This window comes from Adiantum capillus-veneris, unplaced genomic scaffold (genome assembly GCF_014529385.1).
Source record: "Adiantum capillus-veneris isolate H3 unplaced genomic scaffold, ASM1452938v2 Hic_scaffold_795, whole genome shotgun sequence".
NCBI classification, from domain to species: Eukaryota; Viridiplantae; Streptophyta; class Polypodiopsida; order Polypodiales; family Pteridaceae; genus Adiantum; species Adiantum capillus-veneris.
The window spans coordinates 20,450-38,389 of record NW_028221781.1 but is presented as its reverse complement, the minus strand read 5'-3'; the positions used below and the strand labels follow the sequence as shown (position 1 = coordinate 38,389).

The following is a 17,940-nucleotide window of genomic DNA, read 5'->3' as shown; positions in this document are numbered from 1 at the left end:
GGTTAAAGAGACGGCGCCGTCAAGTACATCCGCGGTGCCGCCGCAGGCTGCAGAGACAGCAGAGATAGTCAACCTTGCTTCACCTTTCGAATTCTTAAACTTTACTGTAATTACATGATCGCCTTGGCCTTGATCATTCTAGCAGTCATTTACAGAAAACGTATAAACTTTTTAGTGTAAAGATGGTAAAAACAAAACGCTCTTTATGATATAGTCAAAAGAAAAGGATTGGAAGCCGGGATCACTTCCTCTGCTTAAGAGCATCCCTATCATTTAGTGGATCCAAGTCCATGGCCTTTCTTAGGGTCACTTGGAGCCCTAGCAAGCACTATTGGTGCTGTTATGTGTATGCATTCATTTACAGGAGATAGAGCACTTTTTTGCCTTGGGCTTAGGATTAATCTTATATACTATGTTCGTATGGTGGCGTGATGTTACATGTGAATCTACTTACGAAGGACATTACACTAAAGTGGTATAATTAGGGCTTCGTTACGGTTTTCTTTTGTTTATCGTCTCGGAGGTTATGTTTTCTTTAGCCTTTTTTGGGCCTTTTTTCATTCCTCTTCGGCACCTGCAGTAGAGATTGGAGCTATTTGGCCCCTAAAGGAATTGAAGTTTTAAATCCTTAGGGAATCCCTTTTCTAAATACCCTTATTCTCCTTCTCTCTGGAGCTGCTGTGACTTGGGCTCATTATGCCATACTCGCAGGTTTAAAATAATAAGCAGTTCATGCTTTAGTAGCTATCGTTTGGCTGGCTTTAGTTTTCACTGGGTTTTAAGGAATGGAATATTATGAAGCACTTTTTATCATCTCTGACGGTATTTATGGGTTTACTTCTTTTTTAGCTACTGGGTTTTATGGGTTCTATGTCATTATAGGAACTATTCTCTTGATGATACGCGGTATTCGTTAATATATGGGCCATTTCAGTCCTTTACATCACTTTGGCTTCGAAGCAGCTGCTCGGTACTGGTATTTTGTGGACGTGGTTTGGTTATTTCTATTTGTCTCTATCTATTGGTGGGGAGGTTCATGACAAGGTATGGGCCTTGCCCTTCCCCAACTCGTTTACAACGCGTTGTAAACCTTAACCACAGGGTCTACTTTACTATTTGGCTTTGCGACCTTAAACACAAAGTTTTACTTCTTACACTAACACTGAAAAGAAACCTAAGTTGTGTTTTTTGTTTTGCATTGGGTATTAATATTCATGAAAGTTTCTATAGTTGCAGCATTGACAAATCTATGAATACAGCGGCATAGATAGGCTGCTTTAGTGGATACGAACCCCCAGAATGTCCCATATCTCTGTCTTTCGCTACATTAGGCTCCACTTCTACTTGTGTTTGTGTTTAAGTTAAACATGGTGTTTTTAATTTTTTTTTGTTTTTGTTTTTTTATTTATTTAATAAGCAAAGCCATAAATATCAAGAACAAACCTTGTGTTGGTGTTAGCAAAGCGGAGCCAACGCAAGTCCTTTGGATGCATGCTAAGGCATTCTTGCCTCTCGAATCAAATAAAGTCAACAGAATGTAAATTGATTGACCGTTACCGCTTCATCTTACTATTTATAAGCCGTAGCTTACTTCGACCCTTCCTATTTTTTATAGAATCTCTGGAGCTTTCCTAGCCACTGTGTTGCTTGTTGGTATTTTCCTTTTGAAGGTTGGTTATCTTAGCCTTACTTTCGATAATTGTTATTAATACGTTTTCTTTGTTGTAAACTCTTTCTATTGGTTCGTTTTGGGCTTAGTAAATTTTTTTTCCTAGCTTTGTCTCATTATATGAATAATGGGGTTTGCTACTTATGGTGGGATTTGGTATTGTTTTAGATCTATCTTAAGTACATACTTCTGGAATCCCGATGTTATTTCGTGCTGCCCTCTCAGCCCTTCCAACACTTATCCGATTCCTTTTTTCGTGAAGGGAGCGAGCTAACTCCTTCCCTTGGCTCAGGCGACGTTTAGTTACGTTACGACATTACACAAGGCATCCCCGACCGGCAAACAAAACACAGGAACCCCTCCGCTCCGCGAAGATAACTAAACTACAATTTGTCATTCGATACCTTTTCCCGGTTTTCTCTGCATCGATTTGAAAACGGTCTAGTCGCATATATCACAGGGCTACAAGGGGTTTAAGTCCTCTTATGCGAGGGCAAGGATAGGATAGGCACATCTGTTACAAACAAACAAGGGTCGCACAGAATCCGATGCGCTCGAGCCCGCTACGAATGGAATGCAGCCTTTCACCTGAAGAAAATTCATTATTCTACGAGAATGTTTGCAAAAGCGTTGCTCGTCGCGGGAGATTCTCTCGATCTGAACTCGGAAGCTGGGATTTGACCTTTTCCGTCGCGCCAACGCATTTACTTAGCGGCCTAGAAACGAGTCATTGACTGGTATTTAAGCAATCTTACCCGTTGCCTGTACGGAGCCCCCTTTTTATATAGTTAGACCATCACCCGTCAACACAGCCTCAACATTATCAGATTCTGAATTCGAAGCAATGCCAACTGTACCGTCTTCGGATTCCACCAATTCGCCAGCCATTACTTTATTAAGTCCGTGAATACGGGTGATTTTGTCTCCCACTTAAACGATGTTAACAACTTTTCTTTCTGCCCTTTGATTTGCAAATGATGCTACGTCAGGTTGAATGTTTATTACCTGGCGAAAAGGAGAGGTAAAAATGAAACCTTCTTCATGATGAAATGGGGGCTGAAAGTCGCGATTACGTGGATTTGTTAGCCATAGCTCGTTGCAAGCCGATATAGTAATTAATCATTCGCAGCGTTAGACGACCGTTTTTTTGAAATTTCGGATGCTAGTCGAGAAACTGTCAAACCTGCTTAATTGCTCGTTGCTTCTCGAAACGAATTGCATAATTTTTACTTTCTTCAAGTTCCGTTTCCGTGCAGTCGTTGTCAGTTGCATCGACGAGATCTCGTCGTTCCCTATCCATCTGCGTAAGTCCAATAATGCGAATCTCTAAGCTTTCATTTCCGCTTGTTGCAATTGCCCTTCGAAGGTTGTTTTTCAGTCGCTTCTGTGTGGCGCTCTTCTGCATCTCGAATCGTATGAAATGCAGGGATTCGCGGGATAGCATTTTATCATATCCTGTGATAGAATGGGAAAAGATTTCCCAAAGACATGCTTTTTTGCCGTCATTCCTATTGTAACGTTTACCTGGCTTCTCTGTCTTGTGGCAAGTTGGCATCCCTATTACAAGGCCCCGTAGGCTGCAAAGGTGGACTGAAAGAAACTCCTTCCCGTAATTGCAAACGCTAATAGCAGATTTTAAGTTTTGTTGCCCTGGCTTTAGAGCGTTGTACCTAGTAGTTAGTCTTATAATGTTAGCTACCTTGTCTTTTACTAAGTTATTGCACTCAGTAACGTTTCAATCTTGCTTTTGCTAAAGCAGCCTTTTCTTCGTTGCATCTAGCAATAGCAAAAGCAAAAGTCGAATTAATCAACATTTTTTACATCTTTTCTGCTGTTTCTATTAAAGAGAAAATTCATAGAACGCGAGGATCAATTGTACAGTAATGTCTAAAGGTAGGATTGAGAAGGCTATTGAAGGTGTCTCGAATCACTCGAATCCCTTGGTTCCTAATCCAACGTTACCTACGCTTAGCGATAGGGGACAGGCGTATTGATGTACAACCTAGGTGACTTTGGATTTTATAAAAATGGATCCTATTTGCGCTATCCGACTTATGTGAATAGTTTGGCTGAATAAGTGCTCCCTGAGCGTGCGAGTCACATGGCTTCTTCACTGTTAAGGTCCCATTTGAATATTGTCTTTTCTGAGCTATTTCGTAGTAACGGTTATTTTTATTGCATTGGCATTGAATTTTCTTTTCCGAGAATCATCACTTAACGCCTCGCTCATGCTATCGTTGATTGATAAGGTGCCGTTTCAGGCTATAGGGGGTCGGATTCGCTTCTTTGAGAGCCAGGACTCTCTTTTTCTTTTTTCAATCGCTTGTTTATTTTGCTTTTCTTGTCGGGATCTTGCTTGATTAAGCCCTTATCCTTTCGATTGCTGAGGGTTTGCGTCGTCTACTATGCGTGCTTTGCTTCTTTAATTCATAGCCAGCGCCTGCTACAAGAATGAACAACCATTATCCCTCTTCCCTTCGGTTGAGTGGCTAAAGCCCCTAGCACAACATTTACTGGCACTTACTAGATAAAGGTTACATGGCGGAAATAGCTTAATGGTAGAGTATAGCCTTGCCAAGGCTGGAGTTGAGGGTTCGAGTCCCTTTTTCCGCTTGCAGAATTGCTATGGTCTGCACTATAGATTGTCGTACAGGGCTATCCTCAATACTAAAAATAGAGCAAGCAAGTTAGATTTTGTACTATCTGTACTTAGACATGGTTCTGTAGAATCTCAGGGTTACGTAAGGATAACTATACTTTATCACTGGGCTGGGCTTATAGACCGGGAGATCTCTTCTGTTTACCTGGGCCGGCATTAACGTAGTAAACATTGCTGCGGACACATCGATCTTTATAACCGAACCGTGCTAGTCGAAGACTGTTGCATATGTCTGGTCTCCTGCACTGCACAGATTAGCGACCGAAAGACCCGACCCTAGCACAGGAAGGATTATGGATCATTAGTCAACAACTGCTCTGCTGATGTAACAAGTACCAGCTTGTATATGTCAAAGCATGTGGCTACAATTTGAACCCACCATTCGCTACCCTTTTTATATAATAAAAGCGCAATGGCTGCCGTGTGCAATACCCATGCCGGCATGTTTGTAATAGATGAGCCTCTTGCTTTATGTTTTGTGCCTATCCCCGCTCTTTGCCCCATTACTATTTCACTTTTTAAGAGCTAAAAAAAAGCTTAATCGCAATCTGGCCGTAGGGACCGAGTTTGAGTAAAGGAAATAAACAGCCTTTACGGTTCTACACTTTGCTAAATCGACCTATCAACTCATAGTTGCCGTTTAGGCACCTTGGGGTTCATTGCCCAGGCCACGCAAACTACCTTTAGTTTGGTTAGAGAACCGGAACCACAAGTGGTTGGGTTGACTTGGGTAGCGCGTTTAACAGGGACCTCTACCCCCAGGCCCGAAAAGCGAAAGCAAAAACAACATTTTTTTTATCATCAATACGAATTTAAATAAGATTCTTGTATAATAATCCATGCGTAACCAGGAACAATTCAATTAGTGCGACGACGAAACATAATCGTAACTAACTGCTTATCGGGGTTGGAACTACTTCTCGGCCCTGGCTTCTCGCAGACTTATCGACGCGTTGCAGATGGTGGATAAACCATACTGGTATAGATTACCTGTACAAGCAAGCATTTAGAGTAACCTGCTTGTTGTTCATTGTTATCTCGGTGTTGCTAGCTTTGGCTGTTTACTGCTTCTTTTCGTTACGTGGTTTTTTGTTCTTTGAGTCCCTTCCTGGCATGCTAACGCAGCCCCTTAGGCGGGCTTGTGGAAACAAACAACCACGCCACTGTAAATGTTATGAATACAAGATGATTATCACCTTTAAACAAACAAAAACAAAAACATGCTGAGGATCAATCGAAAGATAAGTCCTTAGCTTCTTTATTAACAATAAATAAGCATTTTTCATCCTTACCTTCTTTGTCTTCTAACAGTACGGTTTTAGAAGATACTTCAAGGTTAAATATATCCCCAGCTTCTTTGCCCCCGAATGCTTCTTTGTCTAAGCCTTTACTTTCTTGGAACAAAATCCGTTTTTTATTGGGATTTTCCTTTTTGATATTATCAAACATAGAAATAAGACGACTATCGGAAACATCCGCAATTAGGGATATGCCCGTTTAGCTGAAGAAAAGGGCAATAGTGAAGTAATGCCTAAGGTGTCCATGATGTCTTTTTATTTTCCCCGCACTTTTCTTTTTTTTTGTACTCTATGTTATGACTGAGAATAGTTATCTTCTCAACAATAATTAAATGACGAAGAGTTCACTTGTATGAAGTGGGAATCTTACATACAGTTTTGTATAGCAACGTTATAGCTGTCGACTATTTCACAACTACACCGAAAAAACCCAACTTTGCCTTTATTTAATTAACCTCCAAGTTTGAGGTAACGGCTTACATACTAGGTATTGACTACAACTTGCAGGAACATTTAGTGGTCCTCGCTGATTTACACGCATGGGAGTTTACGTGTCCTATGCTGCTTGAGTTAAAACGTGGGCTAGCTGTATTTCCGGCTACTAGACTATCATCATTGCCGGTGCAGCACTTGACTGCTTTGCCTGGTCAAACGAAACAGGTAGAGACTGACAAGGTTTTTTCGCTACATGCTCTACTCGAAGGGCAAAGGTAGTCAGGCTTCCTTTCCATCGATATCATCAACTCTGACTTTTAAAACAAACCTAACTAGCATAATGCTAACGGGGAAAACGGGATTCGAACCCGCGGCTTCTGGCGTGACAGACCAGCACTCTAACCGACTAAGCTATTTCCCCTGCCCGGCCGGAGGTGGAGGATTCATTAAGCCCCCATCCCTGTTATTTGTTCTTTGAAGATGTTACGTGCAATTTACGAAGTAATATGTGCTGTGTTGTCCAATATAGCCCTAGTCATTCTATTTTACTCTGCATGCATCTTTTTTGAAGCCACTCCATAAAAGCTCCATACATACTTATGTAAATAAACGCGACGGCGCCTAAATGCCTGCTGGCGGCTTTTTTGGTGCTTTTTCCCTTTTAAAACTAGCGTAGCACGAATATTTTTTACCACAGTATTACGTCTTATTATATTCGTGTTTGGAATTTTGGATGTCCTACTCCTGCGGGATGTCTTATTTCTGTTTTTGCGAAACTTTAGATCCTTGTTCCTGGATTTTATGCTTTTGCTTTTGTTTTCATGGAATCTACCTCTAGAAAATTGATTTTTTTTTGAGAGGTGAAACTTTTTTTTATTCTTCTTGCGGTTGCGTTTGTAAGAGGGACTTCTGAAAAGGAAAGCTACGAGCCCTGCGATAACTACAGCATACCCACCCTTAATTAAATTGAAAATCAACCCTTTGACCTTGTTACAGTCACGCCAAATCTTAGTTGGTTCAATCCAAACTATTTTCTTGTTCAATGGTTTTGACAAAATAATTCCCGGTTTACGCGGCTTTGGCAAAAGAAGTCTTGGTTCATAAAAATGAAGCTCCTTTACTTCTACTTTTTCTAGATTCGAATCTTCGATTCCAACAAAATTATACCTTGCTTATTCAGTAATTGACACCTCTGCTGTCACTTCATGTTTTAAAAGGATTACAGGAGTTTTCAGTCCTGTATTCACCAAGATCATATTTGATGAGCGTAACAGTTTGATTAAACCCTTGTCCCTATCATGCCTTTTATTTCCATATCGCAATAGCTTTACTAAATATTATAGAGCGCCTTCACGTAGTAAAGTGGAACTGGAATTATGTAGTTAACCTAAGCTCTGACATTGCTGCATAAGCTTGGCTCCTGAACCGTACATGAGACTGATGATCTCATACGGCTCTTCCGTCATGTTAGCGTCTTCTCTTTAAGCTATGGCGAAAGGCGGGCGTTTTAAACTATAGTACGATTTTACTTATAATTGTAAACAAAGACAGTTAAGACAGTGATTTAACACGAGTTTAAATACCTTTACCTTACATATGATTTGCTGTTATTTACAATTAATAATCAATAAAGTCAATGGGTCTCCATGTTAGCCCTGGAGCTTGGTGGAGAATCCTCTTTCTAAGAGCATACAGCCAGGCAGGCCTTCCGTTTCTGGAGCTTCATGGGCGTTGCCCCGTTCCCTAACCGGATGCTTAGACGTGAGCTACACTTCGTAGAAGATGCCGCAAGCGTAAATGGTTCGTCCTAGACCTAGAATGAAAGAGCCATCAATAACTTACTTTTCTTGGGCGTCTAGGGACGCTCAATGACAATCCCCAAGTTGTCACTGCCTTACTTTTTCCGCTATTACGATAATGAGTCCCTCGGTGCAGTCAGCACCGTCGATTGTCGGGCAACGAGGCTTACACTCATTCATTGTTCGTCCTATGTGTGCTCTAGGCCTTTTGCTTTTGTGGCTTCGAGGGTAGCTACCTTTCTATTAAATCAAGGCCTGAGAGTTGGCTGAACATCCCAGCTATTGACGTGGCAACTAACGATCTCTGTTTTTTTGTCTGTTTCTGGTTAGAGTTCGCGTCATTAGTAGTGCGGGTCATTCCGCGGATATTGCTTGGGACTAACAGATCACACTGGGGAATGATTAACCAAAGCTCGTTTTGCTTTCTTTTATTTTTGTTTTGTTTTTCGTTATAAGGTCTGTTCTTATCTTAATATCCATGGGAGCTTGTAAAAAGATGAAAACATGAAAATGAAAATGAAAGGGATCCAAAACAAAAGTAGTGTCATTTTCATCGAAAATAGTGTCACTTTCATCATCATCGGGAGGTTGAACTTTCCTAGATCGACTTCCTGTCCCATTTGCTTCGGCATGATAATTTAAATTTTAATAAATAAAATGAAAGAAAATATGATAAGAAAAGAGAAAAATCAAGATAGAAAAAGAAATTAAAAAAACACATAAATTACAACCGTGCTTGCGTGAAAGGGAATGGAAAAGGGAACCGTTAGGATCGCCCATCAGCTTAGGACCACCAGGTTGACGTCGCCGCATCGGCTAGATCTGGCAAGTCGAGGCTATTGAGATCGAAAACACAGTGGACTTAACGGCTTCGTCTATCACACTGTAAAGCCGATAGATTGTATCATTTGCGATAGCACAGACTGCAATAAATATCAGCAATCCTGCAATCATCCCATTCGACTGATAGGGTTGGTGGTTACTTCAGTTACTAATTCGTTAACTAAAGTTACTTGAGGCTAAATCAGCTAAGGTTGTGGATTAGCTATCTCCTTTTTTTCCGAGTCGTAGTTTTTTCAGAATAGAACTAACCATAGGGATAGGGACTTTACTTGCACTCTTACTTTCGTCACTTTTGTTTGTACCCCTTTTGTTGCTATCCCTTGCTAAAGCCCGTGGCTGCCACAGTAAGGGCAACTAAAAGGCTCAAAAGACTCTTTTTGGCATGCATTTATGCTCGTCAATTCAAGGCCACATTTTGGTTTTATTTGTTTTGCAAGGCAGATGCGGTTCTTTGATCCTATTCGCTACTTATCTGTTGCCATTGTATGTTATTGGAAGGTTCAACGCCTTTGGTCATAACTGGCCAGGTGGGATACTTGACCTCTTAACGTTGATTGTCGATTTTTCAATCTGATGATGAATCATCGAACCCACTCTGCGGAAGCGGAGCTACCATATCAGTTATCGTGGAATGCTCAGGGCAAAACTGGAACTACTTTATCCATCTTTCAAAAGAAATTATCTAACCTATAGGTAGTTTGCAGGCCAAAAACACACTCGCTAAGCTATCAAAGACCGTTAGTTAACGTTAACTTGCTATATTCAAATCCAAGACCGAAGCACAAGAGATTCTTGTTGAGAGAGAATAAGTTTTGCCATCCATTACCACGCACGCAAACTACCTTTAGTTTGGTTAGAGAACCGGAACCCGGCGCCGACGATTGAACGAGTTGTTTGTCGCTTCATTCAACGGTAGGGGTCTGGGCCGTGAGTAACTTGGTGCAACATGGAGATCGAATTCTTGCATTCTATTTAGTTTGTTTTTTTTTGCGGAACAGAAAGCGACATCGAGGGAAGGAAACAAGGCAACCTACACTCGTGTAGGCTTGAACTGATCGCCGGCTACTCCCTTTCCAGAGGGTAGGTCCGTAAGATGGTTAGGGAAGGTTTCATAAGGTAGTGTTCGCAGTCCTTGCCGGTAACCTCGCTTTGTAGTCCTAACCACTAATAGTGGCAGTGGCATTATTACCTTGCCCTTCGTAGTTACTACCACTAACAGTGGCATTTTTTATAACTTCTTTGCCATCATTTCGACTAAGGATTGAAGAACGAAAGCGCTCATTTAAGGGAACAAGTGAATCTGTTAAATGAACGGGTTATTCACTTGAAACGGTCGGAAAAGTTTATGTTTGACTTGTATTCTGATCAAGTTAGGCGTAAATATGGGTTTATACAATTGACACAAAAAGGCAATTCAGTGGAAGAGCAGGGGCAGTTACGTGCAAAGACAGTGAAATTCAAAGGACAACCGCAGAGTACGACAGGAGACAGAAATCACTCCTCTAGATCTGATCTAGGGGGCGCTAGTAAAGACAGCAATCTTAGTGTCAGTGAGCCGCTTCGGATCATGAGCCCAACTGAGGAATATTTTATTAATTATACTTTGATGCTATGGCTGGATTTTGCCACAGACCTTTATTCCCCATTGATCAAATGGGTTGTAAAAAAAACTGCAACGAATACAAATATATTGTCGCTACTTCCTTGGCTGTAACTTTTACTTCGGAGATTGAAGTGACTCCTTTTAGGTTAGGAGGGGGCGCCTTTAGTTTAGTTTGGTAGAACGTGGGTCTCCAAAACCCGATGTCGTAGGTTCGAATCCTACAGGGCGTGTTTTTTCTTACCTACCCAAGGATTGCTTAAGCGGTACACATTAAAATTGAAATAGGAATAGAATTAATTTTCGTCGTTAGAAAAGCGGCACATCTGCTATTTGTTTCCTGAAATACTTTTTTGGACAGAGAAGAGGCGAGGAGGTAGGGGGAGGATTCGACAGATATCTTTTAAATCCTTCCCCCTTCCCAATATCAAAATCTTATCTTAGGTAGGACGATTCTTAACTAAATTTCATCGAATATTTAATTGGTTACTCTGTCGGTATTACAAGTATGCAGTTACAAAAAATCTAGCTAGGGTTATCGGAATTAAGCCTAACACGATTCCAGATAGTAATGCTTCAACCATTTTAATTTGTGAATGTTTAATACAAATACTTACCAAAGTAAACGCATTAACTAATAATTAATCGTTAGTAGGTGCGATGGATTAGTAAGCGCTGTGTGTAAAACTTTTTCGTCCCTATTTACTTTTTTTTTCCTTATTTTCTGCTTTATTTTAGCATATTAAAGCAATTCAAATAGTCTGACAGTGCTTTGCCTATTCGTTTTTGGCTGGCATTTAGGAAGTTTTATGTTATAAGCTGTAAGTCGGGCTATCTACAGTTAACTTTATACCTTAAACGGTGTAGAGTCACTATGTATAGGAGTCTGGCCGTTAATGACACGGGCATGGCTCGTTGTAGTCCTTGCTTGGGACGCTGACATCTAAAGCTCCGTTGGTTTATCAAGCAAGTTAAAGGCCGCTAGTAAAGTAAGATTATTCGCTATCCTGCCTGAGGCAATGAAAATTAAATTGAAATGCCAGAAATATCGGTAAAACAAATCAAATAGAAACCTTTTTCTAATGGATTAGCTTTTTTCCTTATTCTCATGTTTATTTGCTTCGCGTGCAGAACGCTCAAAAACTCCGCCGATGCCTACGGAAAGGCCACAGGCAGAGTCCTCTAATTCCCTAGTCTTTACTAACAATTCGAAGGGAGTTCCACAAGAACCTGCTCCGGGCAGTAGCTCAGGTTCAAGTGATTCAGTGCCTGACTGGGAAGGGACCCTCCCACTTTGGCAGATTGGCTTAAAGATATTATATCCTCGGTCTTTTTTAAAGTTCTTGTATGTATTGGATTTTTTTAAGTGCCTTCTCCCCCAAAAATCCTGTCTTGGCCCAGATCTACTGGTCTGGGGCCCAGCCCCTGTAGCGTGAAAAGCTTGGCAAAAAAAGTGAATCATGCCATCTCGAAGTCAGAAACGTATGCCTCTAGCTCAGCGCGTTGTCTAGAAGCACATTCGCCTAATGAGCAAAAAACCCTAATGAAGGATGTAGAGAAAACAACACTTATGCAAGAATAGCGAAACGCTATACCGAAAGCTATCCGCTTCTAACTCTCCCAACTAAGCCCCATTGCGGCTACAGGCTGCCCATCGTGACCATCCCGTTTTATGTTGCTGCCATGAAGCTGACTGTCCAAGCTGCCACTTTCCATGTATTGATTGATAGATTAGCAATTTGCTGCTTTATTAGCTGCCTTGCAGTAGCTTAATAAGGGAACGAGGTTAGCTCAAAGAACTTAAACTTAAACTTGGCAAGCTGAATCTTACATAGGTTGGCTTGTTTTTGTGTTGCTTCGAAACCTAGAGAAAATACAAGCCTTTTTGAAGGGAAGCGATAACACGTAACCAGGGCATACGTAGGCGCGAAGCCGCTGAAATCGTATTGGCATGGCCTAATCGCATTACTACGCTTAGGACAAGAGCCTCGTCACTATGTTATACAACCTTAGACCCTACTTACGTGTAACACGGCGAAGCACTTGAACTTTTAGCTGCCGCTTTGAATACATGAATAAATTGAGGCCCGAAGGGATGAACACGTTAGTACTGACTGATTTGCGATGGCTAAAGTCTTACTGCTCTCTAAGGGACGAAGGGGGCAGCCGAAGCGAAGGCGCGACGCGTTTTCGTGTAACCGATAGATTGGCGTTGCCATAGATATGAACTGCCCGTTGCCTGCGGCCCTCGTTGTTTCATTGTACAGAATACCTTTTCCTTGCCTCGCCACTTAGGATCAAGACTAATGCAGGGTACGTACAAAGCAAAAAAGGAACCGATACGATCAAGAAAGAAAGATAGCCCCCGTAACCCCTAAAAAGTAAAGATAGGCGATATCCTGCAAAGGCAGCCAAAGTAGGCCTCGTGGAACTGAGAAAGGTTAGCCTCCCCGCAACCAAGCAAGCACTGCTTTGATAGCAAGAAAGGCTAGAGGTTGTAGGCAGAAAGTATCGAAAGCAGGCAAGAAGGGAAAGTGGGCCAGTGCAATAACCCAGACATTATTGATCCTCTGCTTCTATTTACTCAATTTTCTGCCTTCCTTCCCGTGGTTGGCTTGTTTTGTTTGCCCTAGCGACACCATTAAGAGGACTGGGTGATTGTGATTAGAGATCAATTCACTGTCGCTTCGAGTACACGACGAGGTTACGAAACCCGTCATGGCGATAACATGGTAATTTAGAAACAAGGCGTGTATGAGGAACTATCAATGTCTACGGTTTGCGTTGGGATTGCCCTTCGGCACTTCAGGGCTCAACCAATTAAACTCTCGGTGTCTACGGCGTTAGAATGAACTTCGTGCATCCATTTATTTCTACGGAATTACCAACGCTAGACTGGACGTATTCGACCATGCGCCCAGATTATGCAGGGAAAACCAGCGATACTTTTTAAGAGCAAAGGGTACAGGAACGTAGTGGCGTTCTCAACTCATTCCTCTGATCCCAGTATAAATTGGATCGGCGAGAAAGGTTAACCCAACCCTGCTTGACACTTTGTGCCCCTCGCTCCCTAGTCTTGGCATAGGATTTAAAACATCGAAAAGGTGGGCTATAGGAAAAAGCGTAGGGAACCGCTTACTTTAAATAAAACAAGAACTGAAAGAAAGAGGACTGAACATAATACCGGGTGGAAGATACATGCTTTACCTTGCAAGTTGTGAAAGCTTTCTTCTCAATAAGAGTGAGAGTTAGTGGTATATAGCTTTATCGAAGCCCGAAATGAAACGATGTTGCACTGAAGAGGACTCGAACCCCTAACTACCTGGTTCGAAGCCAGGGACTCTATCCAATTGAGCTATCGGTGCGGGGGGGTTGGGTCAAGGAAAGCCCAACCCTGGAAATGTTTTTTGCGTTATTTCAAAATGAGTTTACGTAATTAAAGAAAATTAACTCAATTAAAAGACAAAAAAGTCAATCTTTGTCGTTGATGATCTCTCGGTTGGTTACCGAATAATTTAACCATCCCTTCCCTAAAAGAAAGTAATTACTTGATATATGTAATCCGTAATATTCGGATTCAGTCGTCAGCTGTGGTTTTTACCCTCCCCAGGGTGTCCGCTCTGCCCGTGAGACGGTTTTTTAACCACGACGTCTACGTTTAAGTTTAAAGGCAGTCCCTTTACGAATCCGGCTTCCGGCTTCTAAGCCTATGGAACTTAACGAAAATCTGGACAGCGTCCCTGGCTTTATTATGAACGGCTTGGATTTTATCCGCCTCCTCCTGCGAAACAGTTATTTCTGTTTCTGGATTCAGCGGCGGCATGTCTTGCTCAACAAAAACTACTTCTGGAGTCGAAGGCAAGAGCTCAAACAGGGCTTTATACATGTCAATCAAAGGTTGCGCCTGGGAGACTATTTGCGCGGCATAATGCGCTATCACTTCCTGGGAGAAGGGGACCTTCAAGAGGAGTTCTATGCCCTCTTCCGGGGACATGCTTAAAGGGAGAGATACCCCAGAGATGAGCATCAAGCCAGGAATAAGGTCCTTATGGAACGACGTGAACAGACGGGAGTTTGCCTCCTTAAACTGTACCGAAATCTGAGCCCATTCCTGCATTGTGGCTTCGCTGACTATGGAGGGGTTTAACTTGGCAGAGATAGAGTTTACTAGATTGTTTATTTGCGCAGGCTGCAGTTGTGAAACGAATTCATAACCGTTCTCAGCGCTGGGCAATCTGCCTTGTTGGCAGGTTTTTAGTATTTTATCACAATCTTGCCAAGTTTCAAATAAGATTGAACGGCAATCCTCCTCCTTTAGTTGCATAAACTGTGAATGTGAAGACGCTTGAGTTACTATTGAAGAACTACTAGCGCCCATATTCATACAGTATGCTGTTTCAGCAAACCCAAGCCCAATTAGATTTAATAAAATTAAAAAAAGAGCAACAAACAAGAATACCTTTCTCAACGACAAGAATACCTTTCTCAACGAAAGAAAGAAGATATATGGTGAGGTTATTAAAAAGAAAGGAGAGATATATGTTGAGGTTCTTAGAAATAAAGGAGAGATATATGGTGAGGTTATTCAAAAGAAAGGAGAGATTTCTGGTGAGGTTATTCAAATTCAAAAGATTTCATTTTTTAGTGAGGTTATTCATGGAACTAAATACGTTTCCAATACCTACTGCTGCTCCTGCTAGGGCTATGGTAGCCGCTCCTACTCCAATTAATTTTGCACCTTCTAGCGTAACTAATTCTTAAGTGTCTGTGTAATAATAATAAAAAGGTGTAGCTAGCACGCAAAAAAAGCACTTTTTTGTCTCAGAAAAGAAACAAAAAGAAATGTTATCAACACTTGAAATAAGATTTTTCTTAGTAACTTGTTATTTGACATTGATTTATAATTCAATGCGTATGATACTACTAATGCTATAACTATACTTAAAAGAATACTTATATCATATTGTATTAAATTACTATTAAAATTGTCAATTAAACTATTCTCATTTATCTCACCTAAATAACTATTATTTATTATATGAAATATTAATGGAAATAAACTTACCACTTTTAATAACAATAGTTTTAGGCTTGATAACTTATTACTTATTACTGAATTTACTATATGCGGGGTTGAAACACATTGTATACCCGACAAAGAAGAAGAAAAAGCAATTGGTTTCGACGAAGAAGCGTAAGGCAAAGAAGCAATTAGCTGAGAAACTGCGGGTTTCAACGAAGAAGCAATTGGCAAAGATGCTACGGGTTTCGACGCTGCGGGCGAAGACGGAGAAGCTACTGGCAAAAAAGCAATTGGTTTCAACGAAGAAGCTACGGGTTTCGACGAAGATGATTTATGCGTATTTATTGTTAATTTTGGGGCCGAGGATTGATCTATCGATTGATCCTCAGCAGCAAGGTAACGAGAAAGAATCAGGTGACAATAAAGGATCAGCCGACGATAAAGGTTTAGGCATAGGCAACAAACTATCAGGCGTAGACGATATAGGATCGGACACGTTAGATACAGAATCCGGCACTGACGATACAGGATTAGGCACTGACGATACAGGATCAGGCATAGATAAAGGATCTGGCACTGACGATACAGGGGGGTTTGGTTCTGAAACCGATAAAGGAATTGATACTTCAGTAAACATATTGGTTACAGGCTTATTAACATCTGTTTTAAATTTGTTGTAATCTTTTGATAGTTTATTTACTAATCTAAAAGTATAGTTACATGAATTACAAATCTTCAAAAAGTTAGCGTTTGTTTTAAATTTAAGTAACTTCTTTATTGTATCTTTATATAAGGTCTTATCCCCCGTAATTTTTTGAAACAAAATCAAATCATTTTTTAGAATCTCAAAAACTTGTTTTTTTCTTCCTTCTTTTCTTTCACTTTTTATTATTCTTTTCGAGCGCTTCTTTTCTTTGAAGCGTTGAGGAACACGAGGAAATCACCACACCAACCACGAAAGTTTCTGTCCCGCAAATCAGCCACTATCGCTACCTGGCTTGAATCACTCCACCGTACGTAGCTGGGTCATTCCACAGATCAGGCATGACGCTATCCTTCTCCCGCTACCTTAGGGCTTGGATCATTCCATCGCGGAGTCGCGGCTCTCCGTTTGGTTTGCTTGCCGTCATTGGCTTTCTGCGTGGACGGATAGGCAACTCGGTTGGAAAGCTATCTCCGACCTTGCATTGGCAGACTTCCTTCGATACCCAATACAGGAGTCGTTGCGTTGGAGCACTTCGATAGCTGCGCAGAAACCCGGGAAATGTCCATGGGTATCGAAAGCCCCGCCATCCTGCCCTGCCCTGCATTTCACGCGATTATTCTACTATACCATTACTTAGCGCTTCCCCAGTGATTGGCGCGGAAGGGAAACCGGCGATAGCACTACGACTACGAGGTCAGGCCCAATGATTTCTCTATCTATCGCGCGGAACCCTTGCTGGCATGCGATTACCTGTTTGGTCAACTAGCTATTACATAGGTTGGCTCATAGGCCTGCCTTTAGGTTCCGTTTTGAAAGGTGATCTCATAACATAAGTCAAAGCGCTTCTCGTGTCCATGTGACAATCCGTATCATATCGAGACAATATGCCCTGACCAATGCGGCCGGCGTAGGAAACCGGAACAAACGTCTTCGATTCAGAAAGACACAAAGCATCCTTCTGACGTAATAGAATTGGTTGATGGCATGAGCAAACAGCCGGAAGATAACGTGTTTGCGTGAAATTGACGATTTGACCATTAGATGATAAATAGATCATGGTTTCTAATTATACTTCGTTTTTCTCTAATAAAAAAGTGAATATTGAAAGGTTGCACGCTGATATCTCAGCTACATGGCAGTCTGTAAAGCACAATCCTAGCAAGCGAAGGGATTTCCGGGGGGAAAGCCCAAGCGATAAAGCATTAGCCATATCAAGAATTACTTTACTTTACTTAAATGTATCTACATTTTGAAACGTAATGGTAGGATTGACGAGCCTGCCTTCAAGAGTCTAAAGATCCCTTACTGTGGCAGCAACGGGTAAAGGCAAGCGAAGGGATTTCCGGGGAAAGCCCAAGCGATTAAGCGCTATATCTTTTATTAGTACAATGCATCTACATTCAACGTAATGGTAGGATTAACGAGAATGCCTTTAAGAGTCTAAAGAGCCACGGTCAAAGGCAAGTGAAGAGAAAGCCCAATTAAAGATGCAAGCGTAGCAAAGGGTTTTTCGTGGGGAGGGAAAGCCCGAGCGGAGCAGCCAATTAAAGAACAATGATTGCATTCCTAAATGGTTAAAGACAGAGAGTTTCACCCGTTTAGGTAACCTAGCTATTACGTTGATTTGTTTCATCCTTGGTTGTTTGAGTGAAAATCTAGAATACCATGTAAAATGACGGATTTGCTTGCCCACTAATGTTATTTTAACACTCTACCCTAGTTTTTTCATGAACCCGGTGGTTCGCGTGGTAATGGATGGTGCTTAATATTCCTTTTTCCTTTCTTTTTCTTGCAACTTTTATAAGGCTCTTTACCCTGGCTTGGTGAGTCAGTCTTTTCATTCTTTTGCTCTGTTATAAAAGGTTGCGAACTCATGGTTTTGCTTTTGTCAGAGGAGCTAGTGCTTTC

General features: G+C 41.4%; 2 protein-coding genes, 2 non-coding genes and 1 pseudogene across 4 annotated transcripts; 2 read left to right on the top strand and 3 right to left on the bottom strand.

Annotated features, from left to right (window-relative positions):
• Positions 1 to 6,408: 6,408 nt before the first annotated feature.
• On the bottom strand, positions 6,409 to 6,482 carry TRNAD-GUC (transfer RNA aspartic acid (anticodon GUC)). Its single transcript has one exon. It is a non-coding gene; the product is annotated as a tRNA-Asp (tRNA).
• Positions 6,483 to 6,496: 14 nt separating this feature from the next.
• On the bottom strand, positions 6,497 to 7,496 carry LOC147416584 (uncharacterized; annotated as a pseudogene).
• A 2,966-nt stretch (positions 7,497 to 10,462) lies between these two features.
• Positions 10,463 to 10,536, top strand: TRNAW-CCA (transfer RNA tryptophan (anticodon CCA)). Its single transcript has one exon. It is a non-coding gene; the product is annotated as a tRNA-Trp (tRNA).
• A 3,446-nt stretch (positions 10,537 to 13,982) lies between these two features.
• On the bottom strand, positions 13,983 to 14,627 carry LOC147416582 (uncharacterized). The gene has a single exon (XM_086508241.1). It carries the CDS (start codon positions 14,625 to 14,627, stop codon positions 13,983 to 13,985), a length of 645 nt encoding a protein of 214 aa, XP_086364367.1.
• Positions 14,628 to 15,501: 874 nt separating this feature from the next.
• Positions 15,502 to 17,059, top strand: LOC147416581 (uncharacterized). The gene has a single exon (XM_086508242.1). The coding sequence runs from the start codon at positions 15,560 to 15,562 to the stop codon at positions 16,004 to 16,006; it is 447 nt and encodes a 148-aa protein (XP_086364368.1). The 5' UTR covers positions 15,502 to 15,559; the 3' UTR covers positions 16,007 to 17,059.
• The last annotated feature ends 881 nt before the right edge of the window (positions 17,060 to 17,940 follow it).